This window comes from Anomaloglossus baeobatrachus, chromosome 4 (assembly GCF_048569485.1).
Source record: "Anomaloglossus baeobatrachus isolate aAnoBae1 chromosome 4, aAnoBae1.hap1, whole genome shotgun sequence".
NCBI lineage: Eukaryota > Metazoa > Chordata > Amphibia > Anura > Aromobatidae > Anomaloglossus > Anomaloglossus baeobatrachus.
Genome location: NC_134356.1, coordinates 447601044 through 447623410, shown reverse-complemented (window position 1 = coordinate 447623410; position 22367 = coordinate 447601044). Strand labels below are relative to the sequence as shown.

The 22367-nt window shown below is 41.2% G+C and overlaps 1 protein-coding gene across 4 annotated transcripts in view; it reads left to right on the top strand.

Annotated features, from left to right (window-relative positions):
• Positions 1 to 22367, top strand: part of LINGO1 (leucine rich repeat and Ig domain containing 1) — a 520596-nt gene that overhangs the window by 364435 nt on the left and 133794 nt on the right. For 3 of the 4 annotated variants that reach the window (XM_075345577.1, XM_075345576.1, XM_075345580.1), the window contains one exon: positions 4678 to 4762. In XM_075345577.1, the coding sequence (XP_075201692.1) occupies positions 4678 to 4762 (85 nt within the window). Of the gene's footprint in view, positions 1 to 4674; positions 4763 to 22367 lie in introns of those variants that run through there. The other variant, XM_075345578.1, reaches the window with a different exon arrangement.

Here is a 22367-nt window from a genome sequence, read left to right as displayed (position 1 = left end):
ATTACATTTTTCTTCTCAATATCTCAGCCCAGGGACCTGATTTGTCTTCTTAGAAACATTTATCAAATCTACAAGGAAGTACATCATGAGACTCTAGATGAACATTCTTTTGTCCTTGTTTTAAGAAATTGGATCAAAGCTGTAGACCTTGATCGCTCTGTTGTAGATGTAATGTACCCCACAGCTGTGATAGCATCACTTAGTTGGGTATTGGTGATTATAATTAGAGAAGCCCTTTATATCTGAACTATAAGTGGATTTAACTATCATAGAAGGAATCTTTGTTTGAGAACCTCCTTCTTGAGCCAGAGCAGACAGTGGCTAACATAGATCCAGCCTGCTGGCCACAGCTTTTTGAGTGATTAAGCTGATTATCATGTTTCTACAGCCATGTACGGCATAAAAAGCTAATCGTTTGGTTAGTTTCAATATGGAAAGGCTGTTCTAGGTATATACAGTGTGTCCACCCATATCCTGTCCACCGCCATTAACTTGAGAACAGCAGCAGCTATAGGCATAGAAGTGGTGTCTAGGTATAGTAAAGTAGCCATGTGCTATGCAATGAAACCACCTATTGCGCCACCTGGTGGAAAACAACGGAGTTAGCATTTGTATCTTGAAAACGGAACGAGATAGAGAAAAAAAGTGAATTAAAAAATTGTAGAGCATCATTAATTCAATATGAATCGACACCTTGCATACAGAAATGCTATGATATGAAACCCATGACGCCCCCAAAACATTGAATGCTGGTCACGCATATGGCGCTCATTTAACTTTGCTGCTCAAAGTGGCCACCGTCAGCTGCAATGCAAATCTGGACTCTGGACAGCATGCTGTATCTTGCTGCACGTTGTGCAATATGGTAGGTGACACGTTTGCACAAGCATCTGTGATACGTCGTCGTAGGTCCTGCAATGTTGGTGGAGGGGTCACATGCACCTGCTGTTTGATGTGACCTCACAGAAAAAGTCCAATGGGGTCAGGTCAGGTGAGTGTGGAGGCCACTCCATGCAGCCACCATACCCAATGACTTGTAGGAAGGTCTCCATGAGGTATCGCTTCACGTCTGCAGCCTTGTGAGTTTTACACGTTCTAATCATAGCATTTCTGTATGCAAGGTGTCGAGTCGTATTGAATTTATGATGCCCTACAACTTTGTAATTCACTTGTTTTCTCTATCTCGTTCCATTTTCAAGATAAAAATTCGAACTCCTTTGTTTTCCACCAGGTGGCGCAATAGGTGGTTTCATTGCAAAGCGCATGGCTACTTTACTATACCTAGACACCACTTCTATGCCTATAGCTGCCGCTGTTCTCAAGTTAATGGCGGTGGACAGGATATGAGTGGACACACTGTATAAACGGTATATGTAAATTGTCACTTAGAGTCTTGTCTTAATTTGCCCCCTAACTGGACAATACTGGTTTTATAGGAGTGGAGTTCATGGTTTGAGATTCATGGCCAATATTTTAGCAGTATCGCACATAATGGCTGCAGTGTTTTTGCTATAGATTGTGTTTAGCTATTATGGTACAATCTAAAACTTTATCTTAAAGGGAACCTGTCACTTGATTAACGCTGGCCAAACCACGGTAGTATGAATCAGTCACTGGCAGAACGATTGCAGTCAGGCATATATTTTTCTAAAGTTTGAAGATCCAACCTGGATCATAGATGGGCTCCTCTCTGCATCGCTTAGTTGGTTGACCAGTCTATCACATGTATGATCTTATCGAGTAACTTGTCAATTACATGGAATGGCGATGGGAAAAAACAATTTTCAAACTATATTTTCTTTTAAATTCCAGAGTGTTTTACAGTAAATTACACCTGACTGCAATAATGCCGCCAGGCTCTGATTCATGCTGCTCTTGATTTGGGCAGCATGAAAAATTGACAGGTTCCCTTTGCCTCACAGATTGTAATAGTCTTGACTCTTGCTCTGACTTCGGCATCTCCATTTTTCTTTTTTCCAGTAAGACATAGTGCTGTTTTGTCCAATAACCTATATAATTTCCACAATTACATTTCCCCACACATTGGGCTTGCACTTTAACCAATTAAACATATCACTGTCATTTAGTTTCCCTTACTGCCCCTCTGGCTGAGAAGTTATTACTCGTTCCCTCAGGTGACAGAAAGAAATATATAGGGCAGAATAAAATTTTCCACAGCGAGAAGGGGATTGTAGACTTCTGGGAGTTCGGAGGGATTGAGAAAGTCAGGCACGTTTGAAGGAGTGAGCACCTGCCTTTCTAGACTCTTTGTTTTATCCTACAGTGCTTCATTGCATATAAACTATGATTTTAATATATGTATGACTAAAACGCTACACAATTATTCACACATCAAAATGTCTCACATCTTCATAGTGGTCCACATCCTTCAGTCATCCTGCCCCATCTATAATATTATCCCTGTTAGGTGCTAATACCATATACGTTGCAGGCCTCATTCTTGTATTTTCCTTTTTCAGGCCTACATACATTCATGCCTAGGTCTATTTTCATAATTTTCCTGATCTTTTTTTTCTTCTCTGGCCTTTATTCCCTCCTCCCCTCTCGATATATCTGTCATCACATTTTCATCCCTGAATTTCTCATTAATTAATTTTTTAATTAGAAGTATCACATATGGCAGTGGGGGTTTGTTCGGATCCCAGCCAAGTCCTTCAGTACCACTCCTGCATTGCATCCTTTACTACTCCTCATGTCGATTTCTGTACTCGGTGCTGTTTGCAGACTAAGTGGCATATAACAAGAGATGCCGCGGCAGTGGAAGAAGAGGCTGGCAAGTGGAAAATACAGCAGAGAGGCACAGAAACGAAGGAAATATGAATAGAGGAGAGAAGAAGTGGAGGGGGAGGGAGGTGAGAGAACGAGAGACGGATCGATTAAAACAGCAGCTTGAATCCCTGGCAGTTCCTGCCTCTTACATGGCTTCATGACCTGGATTATAGGAATATACGCTGCCGCTGTATGAGGGGCACTATGGAAGGGTCACACTTTGCAGCAAATCGAGTTGATTTGCCTTTCTGAGACGAGAATTTTGCTCATCTGTAAACACATCATGGCAGCACTATTAATAATAAATCTCTGTATTATTTATAATCCCATATACTCAGTCTCGGCTGCGCACCATTGCCGTGAAAGTCGATGCCTTAAAATGATGTAAAATGTTGCCTGTCAGATCAGGACGGCATACAGCAGAATCTGTTCTCCGCTCCCTTGATAGTAACTTTCCTAAACGTGTAATGCTTCCTTTTCTTTGTCTTTCTCTCTCTGTTTGATCTGTTTTTATACAGTAGCTCATCATCCCCCCTCCGTATGATTGCCTCTTATCATTTTTGAATCTTCATTCGCTCATCACTTTGTTGGTCTGATCCAGAAACATGCATCAGTGTTACCAGTATCCTTGTACATCACCTCTCTTCCCTATCTTAGTCTGCTCCTTCTCTCTGTCATCCCCCTCCTTGCGTCTCCCCAGTGCTCTGTATTTAACAGGACAGCCCAAGCGGATGGCTGGATGCTCTCAGCGCTTCGTTGAATCCTATTATCTGTGCAAAAACAAAACCCACAAACCCTCCTCCCATCGACAATCCTCCTTCTGTCCTTCCTCCCTTTCTCCTATCTTCATCCGATTCTTCTCCCGTTTCGTTCTCTATTTCTTTGCTTCTTTCTCCTTTGGAGGATTCGGCTTCCATAGCCTTTACATCTTTGGTAGCGTTAACAAATTCACTGCCAGATGAAATCCCAATATGACCCAGCACTATCTCTTTTTTTGTACTTTAACGTCTCAACAATCAACTCACCTGTAGTTGTTGGTGGCCGTTCATCAGATTGTCAAGTATGTAAAAAGCAATGTTTGCCATAAAGGTACAATATGGGATTGTAAATGCAGATATCAAAATATACCTTACCACCAGTAATGCTTGAGGTTAGGGTTGACTTGGTTAATAAAATTAGCAATTTTTGGTGAAGGTCATTAACACTTGGCGAGCTTTAGCTAGTTGGACGTAAAGTGTTAATTCCCTGTGTTATGGCTGCAGCTGTTTTGTACATAGCAGCTTAATCATTGGTGTCTCAGCCACCTTAAAGGTCAAGGACAATTTCTTCATAATTCTGTTGAGGTGCATGTTGTAGTTGAAGAAGACACTGCTGCACAAGATCTCTCCCAATTTAGTGTCATATCGAACATGAAGTTAATACAAGAGCTGTTTCTTGCCCGAAGTATTGGTCCGTGTGTCATTCTAGAAATAACGGGGGGATTCTGAAGATGGGGTTAGTATTTCATGCAGAGCCATGAGGATATAAGTCTAATTAACAGTATACTGCACCATAACCAATAAGTCTTACCCTGACATTTTGTTTTGTCATTTAAAATACATACATAATATCCTTCTCTTGCCAATCATTACTGTATAATCTGTGTTTCATCTCTGAAACTATAAGGTGACTACGGGTACCACCAAAAGAGGCTATTACCACCCTACGGATGTGTCTTTGAACAGTTGCCCTTTTGTAGACCACCTCGATTTCTCCATTTAATATATTGAAAGTAATTTCAACTCCAGACAATCGAGGACTGCAGAATATACTGTATATAGCCAAATATGTAGTTATCAGTTTTATTTATGGAATGTGTTAATTATCATGTTGTTTCCTCTTTTGCAGAGTACATGATCGGGCATTGGAAGGCAAAAGCACTCAGAAACTGTTTGCAGCGGCCATTCAGTGTCCTTCTTTACGACTCACCAAGGTAAGCAATGTATTGTGTATTGATGTATGCCTTGCTTACAGGAATATCTTGCTTTCTTTTTAACATCTAATTCACCTTCAAGGATTCGGAAAGTGTACATGCCATCAGATGAGAGGACTGGATAGTATTTTAACTTAGTGCCATCTGTTTTTGTGCCAATATCTGTATCCAGAGCTACCAAGGAGCGTGATTGTAGACTATGTGTTTTTTTCTTTGATCTCTGTAATAAACATAAATATTTTTTTTTTAATTTTGATAGAGATTAGATAGCATAAGAACTTCTAACTAACTGGAGGCATATACATGACAGACCAATCACCAGGTTCAACCCCACTGTGTTTGTTTTGGTGTTCACTGGTGGTTTACTTGTCTATACTTTATAATCATCCCACCCATGTGCTGTATTAGAAATCCGATCTTCATGCAGTGACTTCCAGGGGAGACTGTGATGGGCTTCTGTTCATATAAAGGAGCCAATCTGTAGATGCTGAGCTGCAGCTTGCACTAAAGGTTGTAGGCCTAGAGTTAAGGCCGCTTTACACGCTGTGATCTCGCTAGTGTGCGTACCCGCCCCCTTTGGTTGTGCGTCACGGGCAAATCGCTGCCCGTGGCGCACAACATCACTAGTCCCCATCACACTACTTACCTGCCTAGCGACGTCGCTTTGACCGGCGAACCGCCTCCTTTCTAAGAGGGCGGTTCGTTCGGCGTCACAGCGACGTCACTAAGCGGGCACCCAATAGAAGCGGAGGGGCGGAGATGAGTGGGATGAACATCCCGCCCACCTCCTTCCTTCCTCATTGCCAGTGGACGCAGGTAAGGTGAGGTTCCTCATTCCTGCGATGTCACACATAGCGATGTGTGCTGCCGCAGGAACGAAAAACAACATCGTATCTGCAGCAGCAACGATATTTGGGAACAGGGGAGCATGTCAACGATTAACGATTTTGCACGATTTTGCAACCTTTTTTGATTGCTCTTAGGTGACACACGCAACGACATCGCTATCGAGGCCGGATGTGTGTCACGAATTCCGTGACCCCAACGACATCGCTGTAGCGATGTCGCTAAGTGTAAAGCGGCCTTTAGGCCATGTGCACTCGTTGAGTATCTGGTGAGTTTTTTACCTCAGTGTTTGTCAGCCAAAACCAGGAGTTTGTAAAAAATGCAGAAGTGGTGACCGTGTTTCTATTTTACGTTTCCTCTGATCGTTCCGATTTTGGTTTACAAATTGGTAAAAAACTCACTAAATACTCAACATGGACAAGGCCTTAAAGAGAATCTGTCAGCAGTTTTTTCCTACCTTATGTAACAGCACCATAATTTAATCAAGGTGATTCTGAATCCAACGGTGTATCACATAGATTACTGGGTGCAGGAGTTCTTTCACAATCAAAGAGGAGTTTTAGGGCCGTTTCACACATCCGGCTTTTTACCGGATTCGGCACACTCCAGTACAGTGTATACAGTACAATGGCAGCGCGACAAGCTCCGGTCACATGCTGTCATGTGACCGGAGCATGTGACCCGGAAGTTGCCACGCTGCCATTATACTGTAGCACACTGTACTGGAGTGTGACAAATCCGGCAATCCAGCAAAAAGACGGATGTGTGAAACTAGCCTTAAGCATGTAGCTGAGCCTAAGGAGCTGGTGATTGGCTCATGCATCCTTTATTTATCCTACATTTCTTCGAGACTACCTGGACTGTCGTTGTAAATAAGCACTTGTATCTCGTCACCCCCACCTCACCCCATTGTAGATGGTAAGCTCTTACGAGCAGGGTTGTCTTTATTTTTGCTTTAATTATTGTATCCACTATAACGGTTATATATGTTTGTTTGTATATGAACCTCTGAAATGTAAAGCACTGAGGAACATGTTGGCGCTATAGAAATAAAGATTATTATATTTATTATTATCCATAAGCTCTGTAGCCCCTCCCCACCACTGATTGGCAGCTTTTGCCTATGCACAGTGTACACAGAAAGCTGCCAATCAGTGGTGTAGGCTGGATTATACAAAGCTCAGTATTCCGAGATTCCGTTGATCTGAACCAGATAGAACAATGATTTTATGAAAACTACAGCACACAGCTCAGCAAGTCACACATCTCTGGAATGAGATTCTATTTTTCTACATTATGCTGTTCTCAGATGAGATAGCATAAACCTGGTGACAGATTCCCTTTGAAGACAGCAGATTGGGGACATTTTATAGCAGGTAAGCATCATAGATGGTACACATGATGTTTAGCTCACAGGTCTACTTAACATTGGATTTGAGTAGGACAAAAACTATCTATTGTTTTTAAATCATATTTTAATCAGGAGTTTTTACATATGAAAAATGCCAACACACAAAATAATTTTATTTTTGGAGTTTTCAACAATATGTTCATAATGTCAATTAATCAGTTGGCAATAGAAAAACTTGATTTGTCTACTTGTAGACTTTGAATTGGTTACCAAATGTATGGATCTCTATCACTTGGTTCCTTATGGGGAGGTCACAGGGTTTTTTTCACACAGAGGCCCACATTTATCAGAAATAGCGTAATATACTCGAAATCTTTAATTTATTAATGTAACTCTGCCACTCTGTATATATCATATGTCGCACCTTCATGATAAATTTGACACACATTATGATCATAGATAAGTGTAGGAGACTGATGTGTTAAATGTCACACGTCACTGATGATGGTGTGTGCAAATTGCGACTTTTTAAATATATCAATTAGTAAATTTTACAATGTTAGAAAAAGGAGACCAATTGCAGATTTTTGTGTATGTTAAAAATGGTTGCAACGTAAATATATATGTTCCACAGCTTTTTTTTTAAGACAGCCATGACTTGTGAAGAATATTCAACTTTTCTGTGACTTTTATATATAGGTGTGTATACATAAACATGTCATGCTTCATGCTGAAAGGTGTATCCGTTCCTTAAAATTTTTATTTAGAAAATCAATAGTACACATAAAAGTACAAAACTTTGTAATATATCTTATCAAAATAAATGCTTTCTTCTCCTTCTGACTGATCATTCACTCTCAATTCATAGGTAAATTCTGTAAAAAGTGTATTCAGTGAAAAGGTTTCTCCATTATCGAGATAGGAGATGACAGTTGGTGCTTTTAAAATTCTATGGAGAGTAGAAGGGGGTGGAGCTGGAGGGAGGCACAGACATTGTACTGCAAGTTTTCCACTTAAGCCTGCTTTACACGAGACGACCGATTGTGCGATAGCACGATCGATCGTACCCGCCCCCGTCGTTTTTGCGTCACAGGCAAATCTGTGCCCGTGGCGCACAAACTCGTTTAACCCCCGTCACATGTACTTACCTTCCGGACAACCTCGCTGTGGGCGACGAACGTCCACTTCCTGGAGTGGGAGGGACGTTCGGCGTCACAGCGACGTCACACGGCAGCCGGCCAATAGAAGCGGAGGGGCGGAGATGAGCGGGATGTAAACATCCCGCCCACCTCTTTCCTTCCACATAGCCGGCGGGTGCCGCGGGAGGCAGGTAAGCTGCTGTTCATCGCTCCCGTGGTGTCACACGGAGCAACGTGTGATGTCACGGAAACGATGAACAACCGCCGCCATTTTAATTAAACAATTTTATGAAACCTAGCGACGAGTACACGACTCACGATTTGTGAGCGATACTGTGTCGCTAGGAGGTGTTACACGAGATGACATCGTGTATGATGCTGGATGTGCGTCACGAAAACCCTGACCCCGACGATGCATCGCACGATCAGTCGTCTCATGTAAAGCCCGCATTACAGTTTCTCCATACAACTTTATGACCACCAACTTTATTATTGGGAATATCTGTATTCACTGAAGACAGAGTTTATCTGAGAATTGAGAATATTGAAAATTAATGATTCGCTCAGGAGGAGAAAGAAGCAAATACCTCTGATAACACTTAGGAGCAAGAAAATTGGTGCCCGAGTTATCTAACCTGTTTTAGGTCAGTTCTAAATCTGACTCTAGCTTTCTTCCATAAGCTCTAGTAATGAGATGTGACACACCCTATGTATATGCATATGATTAGTCAAACACTAAGACCAATGTCTGCTAAACATGATTATTTTGCCTTCTTGGTTATTAAAACAAATTCATACATGTAGATTTCTTTTATTTAGGATAGAATAAGAATTAAACATTTACAGTTTAAAAGGTTGTCACTGATACACAGTTCATTTACTGATATAACTTGCAAAAATGGTGGTTTAAAGATTACTTTCGGTGAGTTGTGCCAAGGCAATCTTCTTTGAATAGACCAGCAGTAATCTGCCATCATGAGGGTATCACAGTGTGCTTGGTATCTATCTTCTATAGTTCTTAAATATTGGTAGAATCGTTCATACTACTCTTCACCTAGGTCACCAAGGTTACTGGAAAATGATCAAGTGGTTGCGGAGATAATGCACCTTGATATTCATTGCATAGCCAAGGTGATAGAAAGAAGACAACATCCTGTCTACTAGTTCAGTTTTATTATCAGCTTTATAGTTCTCAAAAAAATTCTGTACAACCATAGTGAAAGAAAACCATGCATCTGTCTAACCTAAAGCCAGCTTTACACGCTGCAATGTATCTTACAATATGTCGGCAGGGTCACGTCGTAGGTGATGCACATCCGGCATCGTAAGGTACATTGTAGTGTGTGACAGGTCCGTGCGATTGCGATTGAACGAAAATCCATTCATCGCATGCACGTCGTCCATTCCTCATGAATTGAACATGAGGTTGTTCAATGTTCCCGAGGCAGCACACATCGTATTGTGTGACACCCCGGGAACATTGAACAGATCTTACCTGCGTCCAGCCGGCTATGTGGAAGGAAAGAGGTGGGCGGGATGTTTACGTCTCTCTCATCTCCGCTCCTCCGCTTCTATTGGCCGGCTGCCGTGTGACGTCGATGTGACGTCGAACGTCCCTCCCACTCCAGGAAGTGGTCGTTCGCCGCCCACATCGAGGTCGTATGGACGGGTAAGTACGTGTGACGGGGGTTAATCGTTTGTGCGGCACGTTCAACAAATTGAACGTGCCACACATACGATGGGGGCGTTGCAAATCGCATACGATATCGTATGCGAAATTGCAACGTGTAAAGCAGGCTTTAGTTTAATGAATTTTTGACGTGTGGATATTTCTTGGGTCCAATGATTTCAGGACGATCAAAAATACCCACCTTTAGCTTCTCCATGGTCAGCACTGGAAATTTTCTGAAGATGTAATCTAAGCATTTTCTCTTGATGTTTAGTGTCTTTACAAACAGCTTCATTAAACTAAATTTGATGTGCAGCAGTGGTAAATGATCTCATTCCCCTCAACCAATGGTTCTGCAATTACATTCTTTTCCCCTACCACCATTACTTCTCTCAGCAGCCACTTACTCAGCTTGAAGTGAATAGATTTCACCGAGGTTGCCCAATGTTCTACTGCGTTGCCACACATTTCTATGGAACAATAGAACATGCCACCGACAGAGTCAATATAGAATCACAGATGGTCAGTTATGTATTTGACTAATACCTTAATACTTATATAAATGTGCATTGCATTTACTAAGAATTAAAGTATTTGTTACATACCTTACAAACCATATTTAATTATTTGATTAATTTATACCCGTCGAGGAAAAAAAACAAATTCATGTATGCAAAGAAGGATGAATGAAAGGAGAAAGAAATGCAGCGTTTTCTGAATGTTGTAGGTTCATTGTAATGCTAAGGTGAGGGACAATTGAACACTCACCGGAATAATGATGTTTGTAGACAGTGACGGAGTGCTGCTGATCTGATTTTACTGCAAGAGGTATCTTCAATGGAGCTCTGGGAGAATGAATGGTCGTGGAATAATCCCGGTGTTGGCGCTCTCCCAGAGGATGGTGTAATAATTGTAGGGAACGGTACACCTGATGAAGGCTTATGAAAAGTCGAAACGCTTTGTGATTCTTGTTTTTAACAACACCCTATATGTTTTTCGCATATTATTAAACAAGCTTTTATTTGGGACAACTGTTTTTCTACCATTTTTACACCACCTCGGGGAGAGCGCCAACACTGGGATTATTCTACAAAAATAAATAAAAAAAGATGTATACCATTTAGATGGATATTCAAAGTCCAAACAAATTAGTACAGTTTCCTAATATATTTTCCCAGCCATTGCAGCTTAGAAATCTTCCTATTGTTTTTCTGACTTTATATTTCTATGACTTGAGGACATGATCACACATACCGCAAGCACTGTGTTTTTTCCGCTTCATGTTTTGTGCAGAGAATCCGCAACTTTTTAATTTCTGAAAACTCATCCCCACTGTGTGTAATGACAATATTGAGCTATGTGGTTTTGTGTGCATTTTTCCTTGTAGTTTTCAATGGAAAACCTGAAAAATGCAGTATAAAACACAATTATATTTTTTAAAAACAGAATTCCAGCATTTTAGACCTATAGCTTGGAAAACCCCAAAAGTAGTAACATTTTTAAAACAGACCCCCTAAGCATAATCAAAACTGCTGTCAGGTAGTTTATTAACCCTTCCGGTGCATTTCTGGAAATAATCAAAGTGGCATGACAGGAATGAAAAAAAATATATTTTTACCACCTAAATATTGCTAACTTCTGGACAGGCCGCTAAAGCTGGCATACTCCAAGCCCATAATTTGCACTTGAATTGCCATGGCAACCATCAGGACCACACAATCATGATCTCAGGATGCGAATTGTGTTTAAGAGAGAGGCAGCCCCCCACTCTGTTAACCATCTAGATGAGGTAGTCACTATTTACAGCAGCATCTTAAGGGTTCATTTTCCATATTCAGTGACAACACAGATTGTGACTAATGCAACAGGTTGTCAGCTATAGTGGACAGCCGACAGCTCCTGCATTTTCACCCATTAGGGGATGCTATTCTCATATAACTCAGGTCAGTAAAAGGATGTATTGCTTGTCACTAAGGGGTTAAAAATATGGAAAACGCAAAACAAATATGCGACAACTATGCACTGCACACAGGAGAACATTGCTACTGCTTACTTTGGTGCAGACACATGCAGAAAAAATGCAGTGGAAAGAAATGCAATGTTCATGCTACGGTGGGAACATGGCCTAAATGTTTACCAGACCAGCCTTCTAGCCAAGATGGACTTCCTCCATGTTGGGACCATACTGGGTACAGTTTTGACTAATTGGTTGCCATGCAGGTGACATTTACGATAGCGAATCGGTTTTAAGTAATCTATGTGTTGCCGTATACAGTATGTGCCGCAGTTGTGATTAGTGATAAGTAGGTACTACCATGCTCGGTACTCCTAATGAACAGTTGTATGCTCGGATGGGCGCGACTCAAGCACCTGAGTAAAATGGAAGTCATTGGGGGAACTAGAGCATTTTTCCTATAGATTTTCCAGAAAAATGCTCAAGTTCCCCGTTGACTTCCATTATACTCAGGTACTTGAGTTGCGCCCATCTGAGCATCCAACTGCTCATTATGAGTACCGAGCACCCGAGCATGGAAGTACTCGCTCATCACTAATTGTGATACAAGTGTGTATGGGATGCATAGTAAGGAAAGCATGCTGTGCCAAGGGCTAATGTTTACCATGTATCCATTTGTTGCTTAATATAATGCCGTATAGATCACATTACGACGATACCCCTAGTGGTGCCACTATGACAGATGCTATATTGTGTTTATTATTTTATTATGTATTATTGCAATTCATCAATGTTGACATAATAGTTGATTTAATAAAGATGATTTATCAAGTTTGCACTATTTTATATATCATCATCTTCTTTGTTGACATTTTCTTGTGATTTCAAGCAGTTGTCTTTATTCTTAATATACTTGCCTTTATTTTTTAAGCACGTTATCACGTAGCTTGTCCATTGTTCGCTATATATGTTGTGCTCAATACCATTGCCATCTAGATCCATGGATATCTCTAACATCACACTGCACAGAAATATATGGTGACTGCTTAGTCTTCTGTAAGATAAAAATATACACGTAAATATATTAAAAATACTACTAATCTGGAGGAGTCTTCAAGATCATAATATAAAGTGCGCAACAAAGTCCCTCCTCCTGCCATGGGCCATTTATATTAGTACCTTCTTTGGGCCTTCTCATGCTCTAGGGCTATAGTGTCTCTGCCACTTCTTTGTGCTCTACAGCTATGTTCTTGTCTTTAATACCAAATGTACTGGGGTGACCCACTCTATCTTTGTTCTTTGGACATATACAGTACAGACCACAAGTTTGGGCACACCTTCTCATTCAAATAGTTTTCTTTATTTTCATGACTCTAAAAATTGTAGATTCACATTGAAGACATCAAAACTATGAATGAAAATATGTGGAATGAAATACTTAAAAAAGTGTAAAACAACTGAAAATATGTCTTATATTCTAGGTTCTTCAAAGTAGCCACCTTTTGCTTTGATTACTGCTTTGCACACTCTTGGCATTCTCTTGATGAGCTTCAAGTCGTAGTCACCGGAAATGGTTTTCCAACAGTCTTGAAGGAGTTCCCAGAGATGCTTAGCACTTGTTGGCCCTTTTGCCTTCACTCTGTGGTCCAGCTCACCCCAAACCATCTCGATTGGGTTCAGGTCTGGTGACTGTGAAGGCCAAGTCATCTGGCGTAGCATCCGATCACTCTCCTTCTTAGTCAAATAGCCCTTACACAGCCTGGAGGTGTGTTGGGGGTCATTGTCCTGTTGAAAAATAAATGATGGTCCAACTAAAAGCAAACAGGATGGAATAGCACGCCGCTGCAAGATGCTGTGGTAGCCATACTGGTTTAGTATGCCTTCAATTTTGAATAAATCCCCAACAGTGTCATCAGCAATGCACCCCCACACCGTCACACCTCCTCCTCCATGCTTCACGGTGGGAACCAGGCATGTAGAGTCCATCCATTCACTTTTTCTACAAAGTCACAGTGGTTGGATCCAAAGATCTCAAATTTGGACTCATCAGACCAAAGCACAGATTTCCACTGGTCTAATGTCCATTCCTTGTGTTCTTTAGCCCAAACAAGTCTCTTCTGCTTGTTGCCTGTCCTTAGCAGTGGTTTCCTAGCAGCTATTTTACTATGAAGGCCTGCTGCACAAAGTCTCCTCTTAATAGTTGTTCTAGAGATGAGAAGGTGTGTCCAAACTTTTGGTCTGTACTGTACGTGTCATGAGGGTACCACGATAGAGAGTGCTCCCTCCAATTTCTGGTGTCAAGAGATCACAGTGCAGGGTTCATACACATTTTCCCAGCCCAGGTAAATCGGTGGTGATAGTTTTTGCTTTACTTGACTCTACAGGGAACCTGTACGCTGAGGACCAGGAAGCCATACAGAGAACATTTGCTGTGTGGTAGTTGTGTTGTTATTCCCTTCCTTAGACCTTTTGGGTTTTTCCCCTCTGGTCCATTCCTCATTATTATCTCTTGTCGTTTGGAGTGCTTTGTATGATTGCTGTTTATTTTACCTGTCTAATCTTCTCTGTTTTTAATCTAGAGCAAGACTAGCGTTCCCGCTGCCCTGCGCACTATACAGGGCTGAGTGCAGGGAAAGACAGGGATAGGCACGTGATCGGTGACGGGGTGAAAGAACCTGTATAGGGACGTTAGGGAGTACAGGGATCAGCCTCAGGTGAGTTTAGGAGGTGACCCTGCTCCCCTTTCCCTAGCGTTGTATCGTGTACCCTGTGTGTTGTGGTGCTCGCTGTGGCTTTCCGTGTAGTGTACTTGGCAAAATCCCAGTAGTCACTGGGTGACAGTACGGTTTATATTAGAACAGTTTTTAAAGACTTTAGAAAACTTTCATTTTCACTGGTGTTTTGAAAACTTGGATCGTCTTTTACTTGAGTTTTTTGTGAATAATTTTCTGAGCATTTTTTTCCACTGCCATTTTTTTCTTGTGATTTTTTTCTGATGTTTTCTGGATTTTTTTTATATCAATAAACAAAATTAAGAAAATACTAGTATTTTTTTGGAGTGGAAATGGTGAAAAAATGCAGAGGCATCTATCAGCCGTTTTATTAGCCTTCCCATTAACTTGTATTGTAAAGTGTGGAGCAATTTCCTAGCGGAAAACATCTGATGAATGTAAATGTCACTTGTTTTAAACCCTTGGCATCATTTGAAAGCCTCAAGCATTTAAAAGAAAGTCAAAATCCTGAACATATGAAGAGGAAGTCATTTTTGTAGCCAAATTAATATTATTCTTTGGAGTGTTTTTTTCTTTTTTTTTCTGCCCAAAAAATGTTGTATAAAAACACCGTGTGAAGATATCCTAATGCTGCAGCCAAGAGGAACCAGAGTGATCAGATCTCGCTCTGATTTCAACAGTTTAACCTCATATATGCTGCTGTCAATTGTGGGAATTGGGAATTAAGGTGGAAAATCACTTCTGAAACCCATGACAAGATCACAGATTGCCAATGATTTGAGAAACGTCAAACAAAACAATTCAAAATGTCAGAATTGGTGGTTTTTGCTCCTATCACTGGAGTTTTAAGACAATAAAAAGTCATATGGACCACAGAATGGTGGAAATAAAATCTATAGCTCACTTCACAAAAGTCCTCATGTATCAGCTTAAAACATTAAAAAGTTATAACTCACAGAATATGGCAACTGCCAATTTTTCTGACCAGATGATGGTTCAGATGACCATCTTTCTGATCAGTATGGCAGCTCTTCCACGTTCACAATCCATAACGCTCTCTCGCAGTATGTCTCCCTGTGCCAAGACTTAGCGCATGCAAGATAAAAAGGTGATGGTAAGTATTTTACCGTTACAATGTATTTCAATCTTCTATTGCTTTCTGTTGGGCATGGGCCAACCAATTAAGAGGAGGAATACGGTGTTAGAGGATATGTTTGGGCCAGGAAGATCCTATAAAGGATTTTACTTGGGATGGCTGGCGTGGTCAGGACACAGATGCTGCTCATAGAGAAAGGGAAATATGACAGAAATTTCCAATATATTATTCTATTAAAGAAAAATAAGATGACTTGGGTCAATGACGAAAACGCGTAAAATCCCAAGAAAGCAGTTATATTCACAGACTAATGTTTGAAGTGGCATGATTGATGAGGTGTCTTTGATTTCAGGGGACATCACAGTTATCAAGCTGCTTACTTTCCTTTATTGGATTTTTCTCCGTAGCTGTGTCTTTGCTGAGAGCCCTGTGTTCCTACTTTCTCATGCAGTGCCTCATTCCTGATGCACCCTCTCCAGCGCTCTTCGTCTCCTTGCCCTCTGGCTGAGTGTTACATTCTGTGACAGCTCTGGCTGGACGCAGTCATATAATTTACATCACTCTGCTGATCTCCCTCTCCCCTTTCTTTCATTCTTTATAGGCCAGATGGGATGGTCAGCCTGCTTCCCTCTACCCCCTCATTTGTAGCCTTGTCTTTATCCTGTCCATGGAAATATGCACCGCTATCTCCTCTGCATCAGCTCAGTCTCATCATAATTCCCCCTTTCTTGTTAAAACATTTAACATACATCAGCACAATTCAATTACCAAACATGCAGCAGGTTTTCTCATTAATTCTATCATTGTCATATTAACAGATATCATTGCTCACCAGAAAGAGCTAAAATAGCTTCACTCAAGCCAACAGCATAAGGCCTCATTCACACGTCCATGTTGCATGTACTTATATTCGTTTTTTTTCACGGCTTTAAACCATGATAGCCTAAGGTGCTGCTCACATATCTGTGTTTTTCATTGACCGTTCGTCCATGTGAACCCCACCATTTTTTTCCGACCAAGAAAAATAGACAGGCAATCCTTATATTTCTTATAAGTCCTTTATTTGTTAAATCCCATGCACGAGAAGACGTCACAGTAACGCGTTTCCTTGAGCACTACTTTTTTGAGAAAGTCTAGTGCTCAAGCCGAAACACGTTAGTGTTACGCCTTCCCTGTGCATGGGATTGAACAAATAAAGGGCTTATAAAAAATATAAGGATTGCCTATCTATTTTGCTTAGTTTGGATTTTGGATACCTTCCCTAGACCTGAGCACCGTCAATATTTCTTACGATTAAGACCAATTGGTTGAAAAGCTTCACCATGGACTGCTTCCCCTGATTACTAAAGCTGTTTTTATCAATTTGAAATAAATTGGATATTCAGAAGATTACTGGAATTTTTCCTTTTTTGGTTTTATACTATTGCACAGATGAGGCCAATGGGCTTTCCGGTCTTCCCAAAAGAATTCTATGAGCGGGAACAAGGCAACATGGTGGTGAGTTTTTCTGGACTTTGTTAATATTTGAGTGCCACCTGGAACTTTTCTTTACATTTTTTTCTGGTAGCATATAGACAAGAATCAATATAAATCTGTGTGTCCATGAAAAACATGTCCAGCACACGGATCGCCACCATTTGCCATCTGTTTGTGGAACGTATTTAACATTGCAAAGTATGGGAGAAGCTTGCTAATTTAATTTTTGATCCATATGTGAAAAACAGTGATGTTAAAAATGGACACACTGATGCAAAATACTGATAACACGGACATATAAATGAGGCCTAAATTATGCCAATATGAGGCCAGGGAACCTTATATAGATATGGGAACAGGATAAGGTAAGGGTTGGGGAGGTAAAACACATGGTCCAAGCCCTTATTAAAGGAAATCTGTCAGGGTGTTTAGTGAATCAAAAACATGCTGGTATAGATCATGGAATTACAAGTTCATGTAAACCCGCATGGCTCCAAATTGATGTGCCAGTAGAGAAAACCCAGTTGGCGATGAACCTGAATATGCATTAGGGGCAGACCAATCAACAATGAGTGAGTTAACCCACCGCAATACTCCCCGCCTAGCATCACCCTCCACTGTCTGAAGTCCATTTTCAGAAATTTAGTTTCAACCTCTGGAAACATGAAATAAATGCAGTGTGAACAGGGTATAACGTTAATGCTATTGAATAAGTAGAAATTTTAAACTTTCACAAAAATCAGAGTTGATCCTTATACACTGTGTGCAGAATTATTAAGCAAGTTATATGTTAGAGGATTTTTTTTTATTATTGATCAAAAACTATGTTCTCAATCTACCCATAAATATCAAAGCTTAATAATTTTGGAAGTTGGAGTGGGCTTTTTTTTAGATTTAGCCATCTTAGGAGGATATCTGTTCGTGCAGGTAACTATTATTGTGCATAATTATTAGGCTTCCTTAATAAAAACCAAATATATTTACATGTCACTTGTTTATTTTCACCAGGTAAACCACTATAACTGCACAAAATTTAGAAATAAACATTTCTGACATGCAAAATCAAAACCCCAAAAAATTAGTGACTAATATAGCGACCTTTCTTTATGATGACACTCAAGAGCCTACCATCCATAGATTTTGTCAATTGCTTGATCTGTTTACGATGAACATTGCATGCAGCAGCCACCACAGCCTCCCAGACAGTGTTCCGAGAGGTGTACTGTTTTCCCACCCTATAGATCTCACATTTTATGAGAGACCACAGGTTCTCTATGGAGTTCAGATCAGGTGAACAAGGGGGCCATGTCATTATTTTTTCATCTTTTAGACCTTTACTGGCCAGCCACGCTGTGGAGTAGTTGGATGCATGTGATGGAGCATTGTCCTGTACGAAAATGATGTTTTTCTTGAACGATTCCGACTTCTTCCTCTACCACTGCTTGAAGAAGTTGTCTTTCAGAAACGGGCAGTAGGTCTGGGAGTTGGGCTTCACTCCCTCCACAACCCGAAAAGTTCCTACAAGTTCATCTTTGCGGATACTAGCCCATACCAGTACCCCACCTCCATCTTGCTGGCATCTGAATCGGAGTGGAGCTCTCTGCCCTTTACTGATCCAGCCTCTGGCCCATCCATCTGGCCCATCAAGAGTCCCTCTCATTTCATCAGTCCATAAAACTTTTGAAAAATCAGTCTAACGATATTTCTTGGCCCAGTCTTGACATTTTTGTAGCACCCAGGGATATTGGGTACTCGGTCCCGGGCAGTGTCTGTACGGGGAATGTCATGATGGTGGCCATTACCCGATTTTGTGCCCTGGGCCTTTTTTGTAATGAGGAATATTTACAGGGGAGTTGTGAATAAAGTTATTTGTGACGCCACTTGCGGTGTTGCGGCTAAGTGTAGGGAGCTGCCGCTGCAGGTTTTGTTGGAGCTGATGGAATGTGCAGCTCTGATGACTTGGGCCCTCCGCAAGTAGGGTATTACCCCAGCAGGTGTATGGTGCGGGGGATGTCGGAAGAAGGAGTCCAGACAGGTATTCAGTGCAACTGGTTCACTCACTTGAGATGTTAACTGGTTGCCTGAGGCCGGCTGGTTTCGCCTCCAGGTCCCCGTCGTCCCAGTGCCAGTCTGGTTCTCTGGTACCTTCTTCCCCTGCACCTGTCTCTGGTAAGTAGGTCCCCGTGATATGGAACACTGGGGGTCCCCGGTTTATGGTGTGTCCACCTCTGTCTGCCTGATGGTAGCGTGAACCCTGTGGGGACGGAGTTCCCAACTCTCTCTTTGCTACTGAGTCTTTGGATTCTCCAGGGTCAGCAAGGTCCTCAATAGTCCCTTTGCTGTGCAGGTGATAACCCCGTTGGTGCGTAGTTTTGGGAGTACTCCACCGTACTCCACTGCCAACCACCTCTCCTGGGTACCAGGTCAACGTTAAACCGAGTCAGGATGCTCCTCAGCCACACCTTTCACCTTCACCACCTTCACCAGAGTTAAACTGATTTCAACTGACTACTCTCCACCGTCTGCTCCTCCCACCTGGTCAACTGGTAGACTGGAGTGGCTCCACCTCTAGACGGCCATCCATTGGTCCCAGCCTAGCTGGGTACCATTCAATGGGGAATTGTTGGGGAAAACTGGGATTACCTGGGTTTTTGGTGTTACCGGCACTGAGGTTCTGGGTCCCTAAGGGGGTGAGCCCTGAATCCTTGTGGGGATGTAGAACCTTGTAGCACCCTGATGGTTTCAGGGGCGCTACATTTTATCTTAAGTTTCTTGTTCAATAATGGTCGTTTTTCAGACTTCCTTACCTTGGCCATGTCCTTGAGTATGGCACACCTTGTGCTTTTTGATATTCCAGTAACGTTGCCACTCTAAATTATGGCCAAACTGGGGGCAAATGGCATCTTGGCAGCTTCACGCTTGATTTTCCTCAATTCATGGGCAGTTATTTTGCGCCTTTTTTGCCCAACACGCTTCTTGCGACCCTGTTGGCTATTTGCCATGAAACGCTTGATTGTTCGGTGATCACGCTTCAAATGTTTGTCAATTTCAAGACTGCTGCATCCCTCTGCAAGACATCTCACAATTTTGGACTTTTCGGAGCTTGTCAAATCTCTCTCCTGACCCATTTTGCCAAAGGAAAGGAAGTTGCCTAATAATTAAGCACACCTTATATAGGGTGTTGATGTCATTACACCACACCCCTCCTCATTACAGAGATGCACATCACATGATTTACTTAATTGGTAGTTGGCTCTGAAGACTATACAGCTTGGAGTAGGACAACATGTGTATAAAAATTATCATGTGATCAAAATACTCATTTGCCAAATAATTTTGCACACAGTGTAGAAATATATTAAGATATTAACCTGCCCTGAGTTTTGACCTATTCATAAAAAATACAATTGAAAGTGTTCTATGGATGAACTGTGATTGACAATAAACCTTATTTAGAGGAACCCAATAGCAAAAAAGGAAAGTATAGCATGACACACATTTTACTGTGTTTTCCATAATTGTATAACAGGGGATATAAGGTATATTTTTTCTCTTAAGACAATTCCATCAAATAAGTGGATGTGACCTGGAATAGACCTTCTCCATCTCTCAGCTGAAAGCCTGCTACCAGTCAAGAGTCCAAACAAACACTGTAGCTAAATCAGTGGTGGGGGACCTTATTTCTGCCAAGGGTCATTAGTATATTTATAACATCATTTGAGGGCCATACAAAATTATAAACTTAAACATTATTCTGTTGTATTTGGTCCAACATTTAATTAACTCACCCCTAATGTGATGGCTGAAACTGCTTTTCTTTGGTGAGATGTATGCACTGTTACTGACTGCTCTATATATATCACATAGGAGAAACCAACACCACTGTTTATAGATCACATAGGCTACACTGAGACTGCTGTATACATCAGATAGGTTACACTGATACTACTGTATACATCCCATAGAATACATTGTGATAGCTGTGTACATTACATAAGTTACACAGAGATTGCTATATATACATCACATAGGATACACTGAGACTGACTGCTCTATATACATTACATAGAATACACTGAGACTGACTGCTGTATACATAACATAGGAAACACGGACAATGTGATGTATACCTCACATAAGATACACTGAACTCCTGCATAAATCACATAGGCAGGAGCAGGACAGAGCATGTTAACTCTCCCACCAAAGAACGTCTCTACGCTGCCACTGACCAGCTTTAGACTTAATCCAGTGTTGTGTGCTGCAATGACAGTCAATTGTAAATGCTTTGTCCATGTGTGTGCTCTCTATAGAAAAATTAAGCATTCTGGGGCTTTAAAATGTGGCCAGTGATCCAAGTACTGCAGCCAACTGGGAATCTGCCTGAGGGCCGGGCCAAATGATATTGCAGAACATAAATGGCCCACAGATTATAGGTTCCACATCCCTGAGCTCAATGCTCTCTAATGCAAGTCTCCCTTCTATATTGATATTTTGCACAGTGTATCAGTGTAGTGAAATGTATCATCCTGGGGGTATGTAAGTTTACCCATATTAGTCTACACTTGTACAATTAGATACACACTCCGAGTTAAGAACAGGATTAGGTTGCTGTGTATGCATCTACACCTTGACTAGGCCCTAACTAAAGGCCACCATACACATTAGATAGCTGTCAGCCAGATGATTGTCTGAGAGCAGTCTCCCCTGGGTATCCCATACATACGAACACTTGGCTCAGCTAAGCGCTCCTGTGCTCTCTCCTCTGCCAGTGGCTTACTAATAGTATCAGCCATTACAATTCCAATGTGCCAAACCTTCTGTTTCCTGATATTACCAAGGGAAAGAGAGAGTGTCAAGGACAATCCTGGTGAGTTTGGCTGACTTTAGTCAAATGTGTATGGGGGTGGTCCTGTGATTGAGTCAAGGTTCACATTAATAGCCTCAAAATATGTGGGTTCATCTTAACCACTGAAATTGGTTTTCATCCTAATGTCTCGAAAACCCACATGGAATGTCCATAATAAAGGAATAAGATGACATTCTGCCGGTTGTATTATAGTACATGAAAAGTCAATGCAAGACAAATCTAAAAAATTGGAAGGGTAAATACATGCTTGGACACAATTGTCAATTGTTATACTTAATGTTTTCATTCTTAAGATCCTTATGTGTACAGACAGACATAATAGAGGTTTGCATCACCAATGTCATCCCTTTCCTGCCATACTACATTCTTTTTTTTTTTCTATCTGTCAGCATATTATATAATTGTACACAATCGCTGAGATGTAGTCCTTTCCCCTGTGTAACTTATAATCCATCGTTCTTTCTTTCATTCA